This window comes from Loxodonta africana, chromosome X, assembly GCF_030014295.1.
Source record: "Loxodonta africana isolate mLoxAfr1 chromosome X, mLoxAfr1.hap2, whole genome shotgun sequence".
In the NCBI taxonomy this organism is placed as follows: Eukaryota; Metazoa; Chordata; class Mammalia; order Proboscidea; family Elephantidae; genus Loxodonta; species Loxodonta africana.
This window is the reverse complement of record NC_087369.1, coordinates 115961227-115979568: the sequence shown is the minus strand read 5'-3', so window position 1 is coordinate 115979568 and position 18342 is coordinate 115961227. Positions and strand designations below refer to the sequence as shown.

General features: G+C 40.6%; 1 protein-coding gene across 10 annotated transcripts in view; it reads right to left on the bottom strand.

Moving 5' to 3' along the window:
- The window catches only part of DIAPH2 (diaphanous related formin 2), a 940735-nt gene extending 923552 nt beyond the window's left edge, over positions 1 to 17183 (bottom strand). For 4 of the 10 annotated variants that reach the window (XM_064277943.1, XM_010599558.3, XM_064277944.1 and 1 more), the window contains exon 1: positions 16688 to 17181. In XM_064277943.1, the coding sequence (XP_064134013.1) occupies positions 16688 to 16819 (132 nt within the window). In that variant the 5' untranslated portion in view covers positions 16820 to 17181. Of the gene's footprint in view, positions 1 to 16687 lie in introns of all 10 variants that reach the window. The other 6 variants (XM_064277946.1, XM_023538887.2, XM_010599557.3 and 3 more) reach the window with 4 other exon arrangements.
- Positions 17184 to 18342: the final 1159 nt, after the last annotated feature.

Sequence of the window (18342 nt, the reverse complement as noted above, 5' to 3'; positions counted from 1 at the left end):
ACAGAAGCCATCAATATTGTTTATTATTGAGAATCAAGTCTGGGCAGGCTTGAGTGCTATATTTGTTCACTGAACCAAGGCAACCACCCAATGATTAGGGTGACTAAAGCTAGGCTGGCTCTCCTTAGGGCTCAGTACATTGCCCTACATACAATCCATGGTTACAAAAATGTTGATGTCGCCTGCACTGGACTCAGTTAACACAGACTCCAAAAATAGGAAAATAACTGAGACATTCATTCTTTGGCATTCGACCTTAACAGTCATCTTTCATGGCTATCAACTTTTTGTCTAACTAAATCCCAAATGCCATGTATTTATGTTAGGGCAGATTCATTACAGTTTTCAATAACCTTTGACTCCCAATATATCAGAGCTAAATGGAACCTTGTAGACCATCTATCTCAACTCCTTTATTTTACAGAATAAACTGACACTTAGAAAGAAGATAAATAAATGATTTGCCCAGAGTTACATTTTAGAAAATAGTCAGCTTGAGTGTAAAATGGTACAGCCACTGTGGAAAACAGTTGGGCAACTCCTCAAAAAACCAAACATAAAATTCCCATGTGAACCAGCAATTCCACTCCTAGATATATACCCCAGAGATCTGAAAGCAGGGCCACAAACAGATACTTGTACACCAATGTTCACTGTAGCAAAAAGGTGGAAACAACCCAAGTGCCCGTCAACAAATTAACGGTTAAACAAAACATGGTATATAAAGCCATAAAGAGAAATGAAGTTCTATAACATGGTTGAACCTTAAAAACAAACCACCAACAACCTGTTGCTTTGGAGTCAATTCCAACTCATAAGGACCCCATAGGACAGAGCAGAGCTGCCCCACAGGATTTCCACGGAGCTGCTGGTGGATTTAAACTGCCGACCTTTTGGGTAGCAGCCGAGCTCTAACCACTGGACCACCAGGGCTCCAGAAAACATTATGCTGAATGAAATAAGTCAGTCACAAAAGAACAAATATTGTATAATTGTATAATTATAATTGTATAATCTCACTTATATGAAATATCTAGAATGAGCAAATGCATAGATACCAAAGTTTATTAGGGGGTGGTGGGTGAGGACAATAGGGAATTATTGCTTAAGGGGTACTGAGTTTCTATTTGGGGTGATGAAAACCTATAGAAATAGAGGTGATGGTTGCACAACATGGTAAATATAATTAATGTCACTGAATTGCTCACTTAAAAATGGTCAAAATGTCACATTTTTTGTTATATACAGTCGTCCCTCAGCATCTGCAGGGGATTGGTTCCAGGACTCTCACAGATACCCCAATCTGCAGACACTCAAGTCCCTTATATAAAATGGCATAGTATTTGCGTAAAACCGATGCACATCCTCAGTATACTGTAAATCAGGTTTAGATGACTTATAATAACTAACACAATGTCAATGCTGTGTAAATAGTTGTTTCCTCAATATTGAACACTTGCTCTGAAAGGTGGCTTTTCTCTTCTATGAGTTTCTTAGGCTCTTCTGAGAACGCTGATGCTGCCTGGCCATCAGCCAATGCTGATTTGCCTGTGATCTTGAAGTTCTCGAGGCTATAGTGCTTTCCAGCGCTGGCCGGCTGTCATGGGTTGAATTGCTGCATGCCCCCAAAACACGTGTCAATTGGTTAGGCCATAGTTCCCAGGATTGTGCGGTTGTCCTTCATTTTGTGATTGTAATTTTATGTTAAAGAGGATTAGGCTGGGAATGTAACACTCTTACTAAGGTCACTTCCCTGACCCATTGTAAAGGGAGCTTCCCTGGAGTGTGGCCGGTACCACCTCTTACAAGAGATAAAAGGAAAGGGAAGCAAACGCAGTGGGAACCTTATACCACACCTCCAAGAAAGCAGCGCTGGGGGAGCAGAGCATGTCCTTTAGACCCAGGGTTCCTGCGCAGAGAAGTTTCAATAATCCAGGGGAAGACTGATGACAAGGACCTTTCTAAAGAGCTGACAGAGAGAGAAAGCCTTCCCCTGGAGCTGACGCCCTGAATTTGGACTTCTAGCCTACTCAATTGTGACAGAATAAATTCCTCTTTGTTGAAGCTATCCACTTGTGGTATTTCTGTTATAGCAGAACTAGATGACTAAGATACCAGCCATCCTTTATTAGCCTGAAACTCCTTCCTCTCGCTCTCCTCAACCCCCTCACACTTAGCCTTTGAGGGATTGCTTTGACCACTTCATTGCTTTTTAGGAGTAATTTTTTCACAGAAACAAAGGGTGCACACAACACAAGTAGCAAATGAACGAGACGCGAGGAGGACAAGGTCCAAACAATGCAATGAGTGCTTTGAGAAACTGAGACTATAAAATAGTGGGAGGCTATGACCTCACATCACTTCATTCGCTTGGATTCAGCATAGTGCTCCGCTCATGATAAATTCAAATTTTTCTTTTTAGGAACTTTTTTTTTTCCTTTGAATATTTTTGATCCACAGTTGAGTGCATCTGCAAATGCAGAACCTGCGGATATGGAGGATCGGCTGTATACATCTTTAGCACAATAAAAAATTTAAAAAGTCAATTTATTTTCTGTATAACCTCTTTAAATTGCCAGAAACTCTTCAAAACAATAATAATAGGATCAACTCTTATAAGCATATAAAAACCAATTTTGGATTCTATAAAAGAAAATGTGGGACCTTGAAAAACATGAAGTGGTGCTGCTAAGATCAAAGTGCTGTTTCTACAAGTTCATGGTAAAATGGTTGGTGACGGGGGTGGGTAGGAAATGCTTTTAAATAAATCTTTGTCACATTCAGTAATTGATTTAACATCCAGTGGCCCTCCTTCTGCATGTTATTTCCATGTTCAGGCAATAGGATACCCCACTATAATATTCAGAGAAACCAGTAAAAACAACAAGGAATATGATGACCTTCACTTAGAAACATGCATTGATAATAGATGATTAAAAAGGGGGTGAGGGAGCTTGGAAAACAGGGACTTTTAACAGTAACATATCTTGTTCCACAATTAGCTACAAAAGAACTGGTGGCGGAAGTGTGGAAAATTGAGCCCAGAGTCCTGTACAATCTCTATTTTAAAGTATAACTATTACCTCAATTTCATGTTATAGAGAGATATAGTCACATAAAATTTTGTATTTGTCCCACCCCATCTAAAGCAAGGGAGAATGAAGAAAACCAAAGATAAGGGAAAGATTAGCCCAAAGGACTAGTGGACCACAACAACCACCACCTCCACCAGACTGAGTCCAGCACAACTAGATGGTGCCTGGTTACCACCACCAATTGTTCTGACAGGGATCACAACAGAGGGTCCCGGACAGAGCTGGAGAAAAATGTAGAACAAAATTCTAACTCACAAAAAAAGACCAGACGTACTGGTCTGACAGAGACTGGAGAAACCCCAAGTGTATGGCCCCCAGATACTTCTTTAACTCAGTACTGAAGTCATTCCTGAGGTTCACCCTTCAGCCAAAGACTAGACAGGCCTATAAAACAAGCAATAACATACGTAGTTGAGCCATGCATTCAAGACTAAATGGGCACACCAGCTCAGGGGCAAGGACAAGAAGGCAGGGGCAGACAGGAAAGCTGGGGAAATGGAAATGGGGAACCTGAGGTCAAAAAGGGGAAAGTGTTGACATGCCACAGGGTTGGCCCCCAGTGTCACAAAACAATATGTGTATGAATTGTTGAATGAGAAACTAATTTGCTCGGTAAACTTTCACCTAAAGCACAATAAATTTTAGTATTTGGAGTTAGGCTTACTCATATAAAAATGGAGAATTCTATCTCTGAGAATTCACAAGAAAAATCATCACAGTTTGATCAAGCAAGTACAGGCTCTACCAAAGAAGTCTAAGAACCTAGAAATTAGAGAACATGGGTAAGCCCTGCTTTAGTAAAACAAGTGCAGGAAAATCCAAGCCACCAACATGGATAAAATCCAGAGCATTTTTATTTGTTTTGCATTGATAAAATTATTCTTCCCTTTTGTAGGCTGTATAAAGACCATTAGCTACTTAACCGAAGGGGGAGGATGCAAGCTAATTCACTGCCAATGAAAAACAAGCTATGAGATCAGCCTAAGAAAAGATTATTTCCACTCACAAATATTTTATGCACACACTGGCTCTTCGGGAACGCATTGATTTTGTAATTTGAGGTACTAGACTAGAGAGCATGAGCATATTATTAGAGCAAATGCTTCTGCCAGATTTATTTTTACCTATCTTAACTGGGTTTGGGGGTTTAACTTTCTGTAGGTTCTCGTCTTATATCACGGGCAATGTATATGAAATCATGACAAACTTCAAAAAGAATGCAGTCTTATCAGTAAAATCTGTAAACATGTAAAACACTGTAGAACAACGTATCAAGGAAATTACCAGGAGGGGTGAAGAAAAGGAGGCCCCTTAAGTTAGAGATGGTAGTGAACATACTGACCTATAGCCATGTTCAAGCTTTCAAGGACACATCTATGTACAGCCATCTATGTACATTTAAGGATTTCAAAAATCCAAAAGCAAATGTAGCCAGGTTTAGGGCAATATATTACATAGATAGACACCTTATATTCTTATTTCAGAGTGAGTGAGAAATGAAAAATCTTCATCCTAAATGAGACATTAAACTATGTCTAGTGCCTTGCTGAATTTTCTATGAGGTATGAGAATAAAATTCATCCGGTTTAAAATGCTGCAGCTATCCCATATGGCATCTTTGTGTGAATCAGACAAAGTAGCCCTCCGAAGACACAGCCTGTGTCTGGACACACGATTTGGTGAACAGTGCAACCTCCATGGCCTCACACCCTTAACTATACATGGTGGCCCTGGTGTCTATTACATATACATTTTATTAAAGTTCAAAATGTAAGTGTATAGCCTGTACAAGGTCTTGTTATCTACATGTAGACACTTCCTAAACAGCTCTAGCCACCATAATATGCTATTAAGCATTTAAGATTTTATCAGAGATTGATTTCAAAGCACATAAAACAATACCTCTACAGCTTTCCCTTCCCTGGGCAAAACAAAGAAGAAAACACCTGTCCAGCCACAACAATTATCACTCATCTACCTGTTTTGAGGAAAATTATCCACCTGATTGGGTAAGAAAATGGCCAGCCTAGCCAGCCAATTGTAGAGTAGAGATGGATTACTAGTCTAAATCTCTTGAGTTAACAAAATTAAGAGAAATTATATGCCTACTGCCTCCCAGCACAGTCACAGCACTAAATTGCTGTCTGGAAAGTAGCGGTTACACAATTTCTTCAGTAAATCTGTGTGGAGTCTAGGCCATTTGCCCAAGTAGATTTCTCATACTTACCCACTCCACCCATCCCCAATTCCGTCACCTCATTAGTGTAGCCTGGTTTTCAATTTTAACCCCACAAACATCTAAATAAGGCAACATAATAGTTCAGAGTTCTTTGCAAATGTTTGCTTAACAATTATCTAGATTCAGCAACCTAGACTGTATTAAAGTGGTTTCAAAACACAAATAGACACTTCAAGCACCATATTGATACTGATTTTGATTTAAAAAAACCACTAAAGCTAGTAATACAAACCTAGGTATTTTTGTGTGTGCGTGTGCATGTATGCTTGTGTGTGTGTGTTCTGTATCAAAGAGTTATATGAACCCTTTATCTAGAGAATTCAAGAACACTTTTCCTTTGCCCAGCTATCTACAACATTTCCCTGGAAGGAAAATCCTTACAAATAAATCCAACCCCACTTCATAAATTGCAAAATGAAGAATGACTCATCACCCACCCAGGCAATAGAGCCACAAGTCTTAATTTGGTCTATTTTCTACAGTTCATAACACCTATTCCAAGGAGTCTACCCACACTTGTATACTCAACCTTCCCAGACACTTCCACAAAATTAAAGAGAAAAGTGAACATAATTTGGGCCAATGCTTTATGATAGCACTTTACGCAGAGTAAATTTTAACAACATTTTACCATTAGTTTAAAGCTGTATTTGTTTAAGGAGTTCAGTGACATATAAATTAATTAGGCACACATTAGATTAAAAATCTAATTATTTTTGAGGCAATTGGAGACATATTATGTTGTTTTTTTTTTTAAAGATGCAACAATGTCCAAACCAAACCCGTTGCCGTCTAATCGATTCAACCCATAGCAACCATATAGGATAGAGTAGAACTGCCCCATAGGGTTTCCAAGGAGTGGCTAGTGGATTCGAACTGCCAGCCTTTTCATTAGCAGCCATAGCTCTTAACCACTGCATCACCAGGGCTCCAATGGCATAGTGGACATGTTAAATAAAAGATTTTTAGAGATACACACGGATGTAGGAGTAAAATGTCACACTATCTGGGATTTGCTTTAAAATACTTCAGCAAGGAAAACTCAAGGATAGATGACGCAACTATAGCAAAATCTAGGTAACTGTTGTATCTGAGTAATGGATATATGGAGGCTCATTTTACTATTCTACTTTTTAGTATGTTTCCAAGTTTTCATTAAGTTTTATGAGGGTCTTATTAACTATCCCATATTATAAATAAAGTAAAAACTTGATGTCTTTGATTTTTAGCTTGATGACAAAACAGCAAGTTAAAGGTAGATAAAAACTCCTTATAGTTTTGACTGGATCTTTACTAACACATGTGGATATCTACCACAGAACAACAAATCGAATTTTAAAAAGGTTTTTATCCGAAATCTTTTCTCTTAGGTAAATATCAGAATTGGCAGTGATTGAGTCAATTGCCATTTGGGAATAATTCATTCCTAATGAAGTCTTGTATTCCTACCTAGGCATGCCTGAAGAACCTCCTAGAAACTTCTCTCTTAAAGTAGACACAAGGAGAAACTGGTGGCCAATTTGCTAGTCTGTATTCAGTAGCAACATAGCTTTTTGTTGCCGTTAGCTGTCCTTGAGTTGGCCCTGACTGATAGCTACCCATGCACAACAGGGCAGAATGCTGCCTAGTCCTGTGCCATCCCCATCATTGATTGTGGGTCAGACCATTGTGGTCCACAGGGTTTTCACTAGCAGATTGTTCAGAAGTAGATCACCAGGTCTTTCTTCCTAGTCCATCTTAATCTGGAAGCTCTACTGAAACGTGTTCAGCATCATAGCAACACACAAACCACCACTGATAGAAGAGGGATGGCTGTACATGAAGTGCATTGGCTGGGAATTGAACCCAGGTCTCCCCCATGGAAGGCGAGAATTCTACCAGTCAGCCACTAATGTCCCCAGTAATGTAGCTTACTCTCCCTAAATCAATACGGTAACACCCTCATTAAACCAACCCCCCTATAAATGGTGATTAGTAAGAATTTTATTTTCTACATTCTTTCATAAGAAAGGCACCAAGACTCTTTTCCCGAGCTCCCCTCACACAAAGCATGTCAGGATTTAGTTAAGTGTTTGTTTAAGCTACAGCCAGGGTACATCATTTGGACTGAAACAGATTTAGCCTGATCAGTTAAATAAGTTTTAAATATACTATGAGTTAATTTTTCTATTACTAATATTCATAATAAATATATATTTGAAACAGTATTTCAATCTTCCTTTACATACATCAATTTTAAGCTGCAAGAGTGGATTACCCAATAAGCAAGGTACGCACGGGCTTACTTGTGCTTACTTACTAATCTGTAATACACTATTTCTCCTGTTTTTCAGCACATTTTTGAAACCCATCTGAAATTATGCACTACAGATTAGTAAATAAACACAATTAAGCCTGTGCATACCTTGCTTACTGGTTAATCCACTCCTGTTAAGTTGTCTCATCTTCCACAACAGCTGTTTTCCAAAAAGTCCATTTAGATATCAAGTATTAGCCATATTACAATTCACATAGTCACCATCTTGCTTTCTTCAGTTTTTAAAAAAAAATGAAGCATCATACGCCCCAAATCTGGTGGAAGAAATTTGTCTTTTCCACATGGCCAATTGAATATAGGCATAGGGGAAAGACAGGTCTTCAATAATAATCCCCGTGGTGCTTGTGATACCCAGATGTGCCAATTCATGGAAATTAGCACATACTGTTTGTGTACTGTTTTCAGAGCATCCTGTTCGTTGAAACCAAGTTAGAAAAGGATATGATTTCATTTCAAAAGTGTCACTCCTGCCAGAGCTCTTGATACTTGGGAGTAAAATTTAGGTGGATCAATTATAATTGTTCATAAAAGAAATAAAAGATTGAATAGTTTTTCATTTTCAGAGTCCTTGAAGCATAATGACTCAGTGACATAGCTAACTTTTACAACAGAGGTGGTAGCTTTAAATTTCTAAGTCAGTCCATTAACACTTCAATGACTCAGTTTTCTTATCTGTATATCAGCAATAGGCTGCCTGACAAAGTAGAATACCAGGGGAATCTAATTAAAGTTTTATAACAAAAATTTAAATGCCTCCAATTGATAAATTCAAAGAAAAAGATATTCTTTTTGATTCTTACAAAATTACAGTGGAAAGAAAAGTTAAACCTGCATTTTATGTTCTTTGAAGAGAACAATTATTAGTAAAAGGACAGAATGTATAATCCACCAAATGGACAAATGGAATTGGGAAAATAGAATAGGAATCAATCAACTTAAAATCATATTATAGCACATGGTTCCTAGGTGGTATGAATGGTTTGCACTTGGCTACCAACTCAAAAGTTGGCAGTTTGAATCCACTCAGCGGTGCAACAGAAGAAAGGCCTGGAAATCTGCTTCCATAAAGATTACAGCCAAACAATAAAATCTATTAAGAAAACATTCTGCATCCCACTTTGAAGCGTGGCATCTGGGGTCTTAAATGCTAGCAAGCAGCCATCTAAGATGCATCAATTGGCCTCAACCCACCTGGATCAAAGGAGAATGAAGAACACCAAGGACACAAGGCGATTACGAGCCCAAGAGACAGAAAGGGCCTCATGAACCAGAGACTACATCATCCTGAGACCAGAAGAACTAGATGGTGCCTGGCTACAACCGATGACCTCCCTGACAGGGAACACAACAGAGAACCCCTGAGGGAGCAGGAGAGCAGTGGGATGCAGACCCCAAATTCTCATAAAAAGACCAGACTTAATGGTCTGACTGAGACTAGAAGGACCCTGGTGGTCATGGCCCCCAGACCTTCTGTTGGCCCAGGACAGGAACTATTCCCGAAGCCAACTCTTCAGACAGGGATTGGACTGGACAATGGGTTGGAGAGGGATGCTGGTGAGGAGTGAGCTTCTTGGATCAGGTGGACACTTGACACTGTGTTGGCATCTCCTGCCTGGAGGGTAGATGAGAGGGTGGAGGGGGTTAGAAGCTGGTGAAATGGGCACGAAAAGAGAGAGTGGAGGGAGCGGGTGGGCTGTATCATTACAGGGAGAGTAATTGGGAGTGTGTAGCAAGGTGTATATGGGTTTTTGTGTGAGAGACTGACTTGATTCGTAAACTCTCACTTAAAGCACAATAAAAATTATTAAAAAAAAAAAAAAGATTACAGCCAAGAAAACCCTGTGCAGTAGTTCTACTCTGTAACACATGGGCTCACCATGAGTTGGAATCAACTCCACGGCAATGGGTATACAATAATAATGTTAGAGCTATCAAACAGCAAGAAGCCAATTAACTATCCAACCACAACTACAAAAAACCCAAACCCATTGCCAGCGAACAGATTCTGACTCATAGTATGACCTTATAGGTCAGAGTAGAACTGCCCCATAAGGTTTCCAAGGCTGTAAATCTTTACGGAAGCAGACTGCCACATCTATCTCCCAGGGAGCAGCTGGTGGATTCAAACCCTGACCTTCTGGTTAATAGCCAAGTGCTTAATCACTGCACTTCCAGGGCTCCTTCAGGTAATATAAGCCCGTTGCCGTCAAGTCGATTCCGACTCATAGCAACCCTATAGGACAGAGCAGAACTGCCCCATAGGGTTTCCAAGGAGTGCCTGGTGGATTCAAACTGCCCACCTCTTGGTTAGCAGCCATAGCTCTTAACCACTATACCACCAGGGTTTCCTCAGGTAGTATAACGGGTTAATAATAATACTTTATATTTGTACAGCAACATAGAATTTTATATAAGCCACCTTCAGAAACCAATCAGGCAGGCAGAGTTATCGCCTACTGGCAGATGTTAATCAAAAAGCCCCAAATTCTTGTGTTAAATGGATCATCATAGATCACTAGCAAACAACAAAATCAACACGGAACCCAGGTCTTTTGGCTCTCTATTCCGGGCTCTTGTACCAATACCCTGAAACTTCCTCTAGTAACAGCAATATGTTACTTGGCTTAGTGGTTTTGATACTGTTCCTCCACATAGAAATTCAGATTATGTAACAAGAATCCAAACAAACAATAAGTTCTCTTAGCCCTGCAGAAAGAAACCAGTTACCTTAATTTCAAAATAAGAGAAAGGACACAGAAGAATGCACGGATATGTTCATTTGATGGAATATATATAGTACGAAAAAAATGGCACCTAAAAGAAAACATTTGTTTTTTAAAAAGCCTCTTTTCAACAAATTAATACTCCCAAAATGTCTGGCATGTGAGGTATTCAAGAATAGGCATAAAATGGAACCCTTGTCCAAAAGCAAGGTATTCTCTTTATAGAAAAAAGATTGGCTTATAACATTTAGATTCACTGTATCCTTTCACCACACCTATTCAATCTCTATGCTGAGCAAATAATCCGAGAAGCTGGACTATATGAAGAAAAATGGGGCATCAAGGTTGGAGGAAGACTCATTAACAACCTGCGTTATGCAGATGACACAACCTTGCTTGCTGAAAGCAAAGAAGACTTGAAGCACTTACTGATAAAAGATTAGGGACCACAGCCTTCAGTACAGATTAGACCTCAACATAAAGAAAACAAAAATCCTCACAACTGGACCAATAAGTAACATCATGATAAACACAGTAGAATGAAGTTGTTGAGGACTTCATTTTACTTGGATCCACAATCAACAGCCATGGAAGCAGCAGTCAAGAAATCAAAAGACGTACTACATTGGGCAAATCAGCTGCAAAAGGTCTCCTTAAAAGTGCTGAAAAGCAATGATGTCACCTTGAGGACTAATGTGTGCCTGATTCAAGCAATGGTGTTTTCAATCACCTCATATGGATTCCAATGCCCGCTCATCAACTTATCCATGTACTAGCTGATCCACTTACTAGATATATCTCTCTGCACCTCAGTTTCTTTGGGCCTTCTCTGTTGGTTCTTCCTGTCACTCACCATGAATATCCTCACCAAATCTGAAATGTCCACACTGTTTCTCCTTTATAAATCTCACCTACCTTTGGACAAGGAATAAGAAACACCAAAGAAGAATTGCTGCTTTTGAACAGCTGTGTTGGCGAAGAATATTGAATACACCATGGACTGCCAAAAGAATGGACGAATCTGTCTTGGAAGAAAGAAGTACAACCAGAATGTTCCTTAGAAGCAAAGATGGTGAGACTACATCTCACATACTTTGGACATGTTGTTAGGAGGGATGAGTCCCTGAAGAATGACATCATCCTTGGTGGAGGGTCAGTGAAAAAGAGGAAGACCCTCAATGAGATGGACTGACACAGTGGCTGTAACAATGGGTTCAAGCATAGCAACAACTGTGAGGATGGCACAGGACCAGGCAGTGTTTCGTTCTGTTGTGCACAGAGTCACTATGAGTCAGAAGCAACTTGACGGCACCTAACAACAACGTTGTTATAAGAGTTCAGAATAAGGAAGAGCCCTCAGTAAGCTGAAATAATCAGTGAAGTATTAACGAAAGAATGGGAGAACTGTGAGGCATGAGCTGGGTTATGAAAGGTAGGTGAGATTTATAAAGGAGAAACAGTGTGGACATTTCAGATTTGGTGAGGATATTCATGGTGAGTGACAGGAAGAACCAACAGAGAAGGCCCAAAGAAACTGAGGTGCAGAGAGATATATCTAGTAAGTGGATCAGCTAGTACATGGATAAGTTGATGAGCGGGCATTGGAATCCAGGTCTCTAACTCTAAACACCAAGCTCTTTTATACCACTGTGCTCCTCCAAGTAATGCTCCATAGTATTGTTTCTTTCTGAAACATAAATCTGATCCTGTCACTCTCCTGTTTAAATTCCTTCAATGGCTCACTCTGCCTTTCAAAAAGAAGCTGAAACTAACATGGCATACAAGGATTCATCATGATCTGGATCCTGCCTTTTTCTGGCAGACCCACCATATATACTTTGTTTCAGCCATACATATTGACCCACACTTCCCTCAATGGGCATGCTCTCATATCTCTGTACCTTTGTGTATGTTGTTCTTTCATTCTGTAATGTCTTTCTTTCCTTTTCTTCAATTAATCCCTTATATTCTTCAAGCCTTGGTAAAACTGTCACCTATTCTGGCAAACCTTTGCTTACCACACTTGAGCATTCGATCAGATTTAGATGCTTTTCCATGACGTTTTTATAGCACCCTCCCGTGTATATTCCTGTTATAGCTTTATAACACTGCTTTTTAATCATTAATAAACTTGTCTATCTCCGTTACTTGACTATGAGCATCTTTATATCACCAACTCCTAGAATAGCACCTAGTACATAGTCGGTGCTCAGAAAACCTGTGGAGCATACATGAAATCATTCTACTCAGAACTTATCATTAAAAAAATCAAAACATGATTTATATAATTGAAAACAAATAACTACTCAGGAAGTTATACAATAACCAGAAAATTAATTTCTCTTACTTTAAGTTACCATTTTGACTCTAAAATCTAAAGAACCAAAGGCTTCCAAAATTATACAGAAACACAAAATCAAAATAAAGAACAACATCAAATAGTGTTAAGCCACTTACTCCATTGTGTAGGGGAGGAGAAGGGTGTTCTTCATCAACACTAGCCTCTCTCACTACTAAAGTTATACCTTAAATATGTGGGATTCAAGATGCAGCTTCTTCATATCATTTCTAGAGCTCACTCCCCTACTCAACTTGAGAAAATACATATCAAAGTTGACATCAAATTACTAATTATTCTAAGACTCATGATGTTTAATGACGTGCTACAATCTGGGCCTAACTAACTAGTTACATGAAATCCAAAGCTCTACTACTAACGCATTTTTCAAAACGTGATGAGTGCAAGACAGTGGTGCCAACTTTAAAAAGAATAAAAATAAAAGGGTCATTATGATGATGCATATATGAAGAAAACTGAAGTGAATTTCTTTACACTTTGGTTTCATTAATCCTAAACAGAAGTCGTTAAAGTCCTGAAATGCTACCCTGAAAAAACTGTCACAGAAACCTATCAAAAAGTTGAGAGTATAAATGAAAGTAGTTCCTCTCTACAGAAAACATGCCCTCCTCCAGTTTTCCAGAACCACAAGGAACTAAATGAAAACCACTCAATCACAAGCCTTACGCTTTATGAATTCACTATATATAAGTTACTGAGTTAATTACTCTATGTAGTGGAAACTTAACCTTAGCTAATACTATGTAGTCATTATGTAGTCAACCCCTTTTTACCTCCAGACAAATTTTCATCAATATCTATCACCCATGTGGTCAGTGCTAATTTCCCTTTTCCCAACTTCACTACCACCCCCCGCCGCCCCTGCACCCACACCCTCCTCAGTAACGTGGAGTGGAATAAACTGAGTCATTTCCTTTACTCTCACTCCTTTGTAACCCAACAGTTCTTATTCTTCTATGCATGACGGATGCTTTGGAGAAACTGAGGGAAGTTATGAAGTCCAGAACAATGAATGTATCTACATATACTCAATTTTTTTTCATACAATTTCAGGAGCTTAAGAACCCCTATCCTCATACACAAATAACTTATGTTACCATATGGTTTTTTGTAACCCAACACCACAACTCCTTTACACACACACACACAGTTAAAGACTATTACCACCAGTTGTCACTGAATCAACACAGACTCATGGCAATCCCATGTGCATCAGAGTAGACCTGTGCTTAATAGGGATTTCAAAGGCTGATTTTTCAGAAGCAAATCACTAGGCCTTTCTTCTGAAACACCTCTGAGTAGACTCAATCTTTTTGTCAGCAGCCAATAGGGTTAACATAGTAGTACTCAAAAAAATAAAATTTAGGTAAAGCTTTCAGCTGCTAACCAAAAGGTCAGTGCTTCAAACTCACCAGTGGCTCTGCAGAAGAAAAGATACAGCAATTTGTTTCCATAAAGATTCTCCTGTTGCCGCTGAGTGGATTCAGACTCATAGCAACGCTATAGGACGGGGTAGAACTACCTCATAGGGTTTCCAATGCTGTAATCTTTATGGGAGCCCTGGTGGTGCACTGGTTAAGTGCTCGACTGCTAACCGAAAAGTGGATGGTTCAAACTCACCAGCCACTCTGAGGGAGAAAGATGTGGCAATCATCTTCCAGAAGGACTGGAAACCGTAGCGGGCAGTTCTACTTTGTCCTATAGGGTCCTATGAGTCGGAATCAACTTGAGGACAGACAACAAACAAAAAAACCTTTATCTTACCAGCAATATTTTAAGTTAAGAATTCCAGATGAACTCTTCCCTAAAAGACCTCAGAAGAACATGTTGAGAACTTTAGTGCTAACACTAAAGACTGGGACCCAAACAACTCAAAAAAAAAAAAAAAGGAATAGGACACTTATAAAAACATTTACCAAGTCTTGTTGTTTGGTCAATTTGCTTGCCTTACAATGTGCTGTAATGTCGTCCTAAATTTGTTTTTATTATCTCTGACCCATTTGCTTGTAAATTCATGTAAAGCTCAAAATTTAGTTTGAGCAAAAGAAAGCTAACATTGAAATCAATAAACTCTTGGATTCAAATACCTGTTCTAATATATCAAGCCATGTTCAACACCGAACAGTGAAGCTAGTTAGGAATTGAAAGTGATACCATTTCCTATCTAGTTACCTTGTCCAAGCAAGTCAAACATAAAAGATAAAACAGGACAAATGGCTAAAGGGAAGAGAATAATATAATCTAGGTGTTATTACTAACAGACACGGATAAGTGCTTTTTCTTGAGAGCATGCTTCTTAAGTTCCTGCTGGATGTACCAAACTATTTGTGGAAACTATCAGTTGACTTTTTCTTTTTAAAACTTGTAATTGCTGATGAAACCACAGTTTTGTACTGGACCTCCCCCACACCAAAAAAAAAAAAGGAAAGATGCTCACTCTCTTATGGCAAGCTGACACATTTCAAAATCACATCAAAATTTTTAAATACATTAACTTTGGTGAAACACTATCGAAACTTTTCTAAGTTTCATGATCGTGGGATGCAGAGTTTAGAAGTAGTAATGAAGCACTCATTAAACCTCTGCCAGCAAAGACAAGTAACAAAAACCCTGTGACTTGATTTCTTCACTTGTAAATTACTGCATAACAGTACTCATCACTTAAACAAATTCCCTATTTGCCTCAAGTTAGGACAGAATTAATGAGACTTAAAATTTTTTGTCATTTTAATCTACCCCACCATGTCCCTTCCCACATAATGGAAGACTGAATTCTTTCCGGAAATGATAACTCTTTGACCACTGTTTTCCAATATGGACAGTTCATAACTGAAAGGCAAACGGGAGGCAAGAGAGAGAGAAGTACAACAGGTACACACCAAATGGTCAAATGCCGAAAAACGCATTTTAAGTTATATGTCACCATACCCTTCTCTACTATAATCGAATTGCTGGCTAAAACTGAAAACTAGTCGTGCAACATGTGGCTTGTGCTTCAGATCTTGACTAGGAATCCTCAGATATAAGGAGTATTTGCTGAATTTGTGCAGGAGAGCCCTTTCCTTTCATGCCACCCGAATTAGAAAGTTTACAAAAAGAGGAACTTTTTTACTGATGAGTTGCGGAAACTCCAATATTTCCCAATCTAATACCAGGCCCCATAGATTTCATTCCTCTGCACATTAAGTCGGTGGCAGGAAATGGACTGCTACCACTGGTTCACACTATCAGAACGTTGAGACTTGCACAGCCTGTCTACTGCTTTTGAGCGTTCTTAATCAACTGAGTAACAGTACTGTATGACTATGCCTGTTACACACTCGACAGTTGGTGGTACCTCACCAAGCCTCCAACTCCCACGCTCCCCCTCCCTTGCAAAGAAATGTTTCTTGAGAGAGCACATGGAGAGGCAAGCGACAAAACGCACGTAGGCGCCTCTTCCTTAGATTTCTGGTAAAGTAGAAAGACTGGGGGCCTACGTTGTGTCGTTCTTGATTTGCAAGGCTGTGGGTGGGCTCCCAAGTATTTGGACAGAAAAGGCTAGAGGATCTCCTGCTCTGGACCCTAAGCATTAATAGGCAAAACAGCAACTGACAAGGGGTGGGAAAGGAATGGAATCGCGCAAAGAAGGTTCGTGTCCACAAGTTAGACAAACAACAGACTCTACCCAGTACTCGGGGTCCCCCTAAAGTTGAGGCGGGGCCTTCCTCCTTCCCGTACTACCTCTCCGACTGACAATAGTGAGAAAGGGGTTAAGTGAAGAAGGGGGTGCTCTTCCGCCCCCACGCCGTCTCCGCGCCTCGGCGTGGCCGCTCCTTTAGCGGCTCCCGGAGTTGCACAGCGAGGTCGCGGTCACTCTTGGGAGAGGGCCCCGGGTCCCCCCGTGTTAAACGGCAGGAGAATCCCGGGGCTCTCCCTGTCCCCAAGGCCGGCGAGGGCTGCGGGAGCACTCACCAATTTGGGTTTGTTTTTCGTTTCCTCTTCGTTGGCGGCCCGATTCCCCGTGCTCCGCTTGTTGCTCCGGCCCCCACCGGGTTCCTCGCTGCCGCCTCCCGCTCCCGACGCCGCCGCCCCGGGTTGCTCCATCTTTCTCCGGCCCTATCACCTGTGCCCTGTAACCCCACCTCTCCTCAACTGAGGAAGCCCCTCGGAGCGTTCACGCTGCCCCGCGCTGATTCGGCAGCACTTCTTCCTGTGTGAGGGAGTGTTTGCCTCCGGAGCTGCTGATATCAGGCCCCCGGGGCTCCTAGCTCCAAGGAACCCCGGACGTAACACGCCGTTGCCACTATTCAGTGCTGGGGCAAGCCCTGCCCCTGAGCAGCTGCAATTACCACGGTCGCCACCGCCCTCAGGGCGGTGTTTAGGGTGGAGGGAAAGTAGGTGCCTATCTCTTTAAGAGGGCCTCAACACACGTGATTCATCAAAGTGCCCGCAGTCAACCGCCCGGGCGCCGAAAGCTGCTTCCTACTCCCGGTGCCGAGCCGGCCCCAGCTACTGAGCATGCCCGGCGCAGCAACTGGAGCTTAGTGAGAGGACTTTAAGCTGTGATTAAGCACTGATTTCACTTCCCAGTGGCCTGGCGTGAAATGGGAGGGAACTAGTTAAGAGTAAGGAGGTGTAGCCCATTTTAGAGATGGGGAAACTGAGACCTTGGAGGATTCACGTGTGAGCTTCCCTGGCGGCTCTCCCATAGTATCAGCTTCCGCCAGGGCAAGCCAAAGCACCTTCCCTCCCAGAGGCCTTGCTGAGGGTGTGGTCTTGCTATGCTCTGTGGGAGAGTTTGATTGGCAAGGCAACTGGCATTCTATAAGATAAACCACGGGGAGCGCTGATTAATTGCCTAGACAGACTGTATAGGTCAAAGTGGAAAGAGTGGGTGTTTTCTGTTGCCATGATTGTGTTGAGGCTAAAGAAATACAGGCGTTCCTTTATTCCTATGCTGACAGATTGTTTAAGCAGCAGACACTCAACACTTAATCCCCAAGGAGTGTTAGGCTCTTTAACCAAAGTACCTATATAGAACTAACAATTGAATTGCAGCTTTCCGAACTAAGTTTAGGGTTGTGAGAACTGATTAAGATCATGTGTGTTCAAGTTTAGCTTAAAAATAAAAATCCCTAGACAAACACTAGGTGTTTTTGTTCAGCAGCGACAGGGCAGTGGGTGTATTGTTAGTCTTTAGTCCCGAAGTCATACCTCAAGGCCCGCGCTATATTTTTTCCATCCCCTTTAAACAGGGTCCTTTAAAAATAAAGGCACATGCTGAGAACATCAGAGGGGCAGGGTGGGATTTGAATTCACCACCACCTCAGAATAAGAGTACATTTCCTAGTAAAAACATTTGGAATGTAAATTTAGGTAAATTTATAAACATGTCTATATGCCTATGCCAGTTACTCAGATATCTTCAGGCTATGACTCCTTTTGCCCTTCTCCCCTTCAACCTATATGTCCTCGATTGGATAAAAAATGCTATGCTGAATCTAATTTATATCTAAACATATTTATTGAGAGTGCATTAGGATGAATTTGACCATGATATAGGTGTGATGAGGCAATTAAATTCAACAGTAGAGTGAAAAGAACATTAGATATCTGAAACCAGTTTT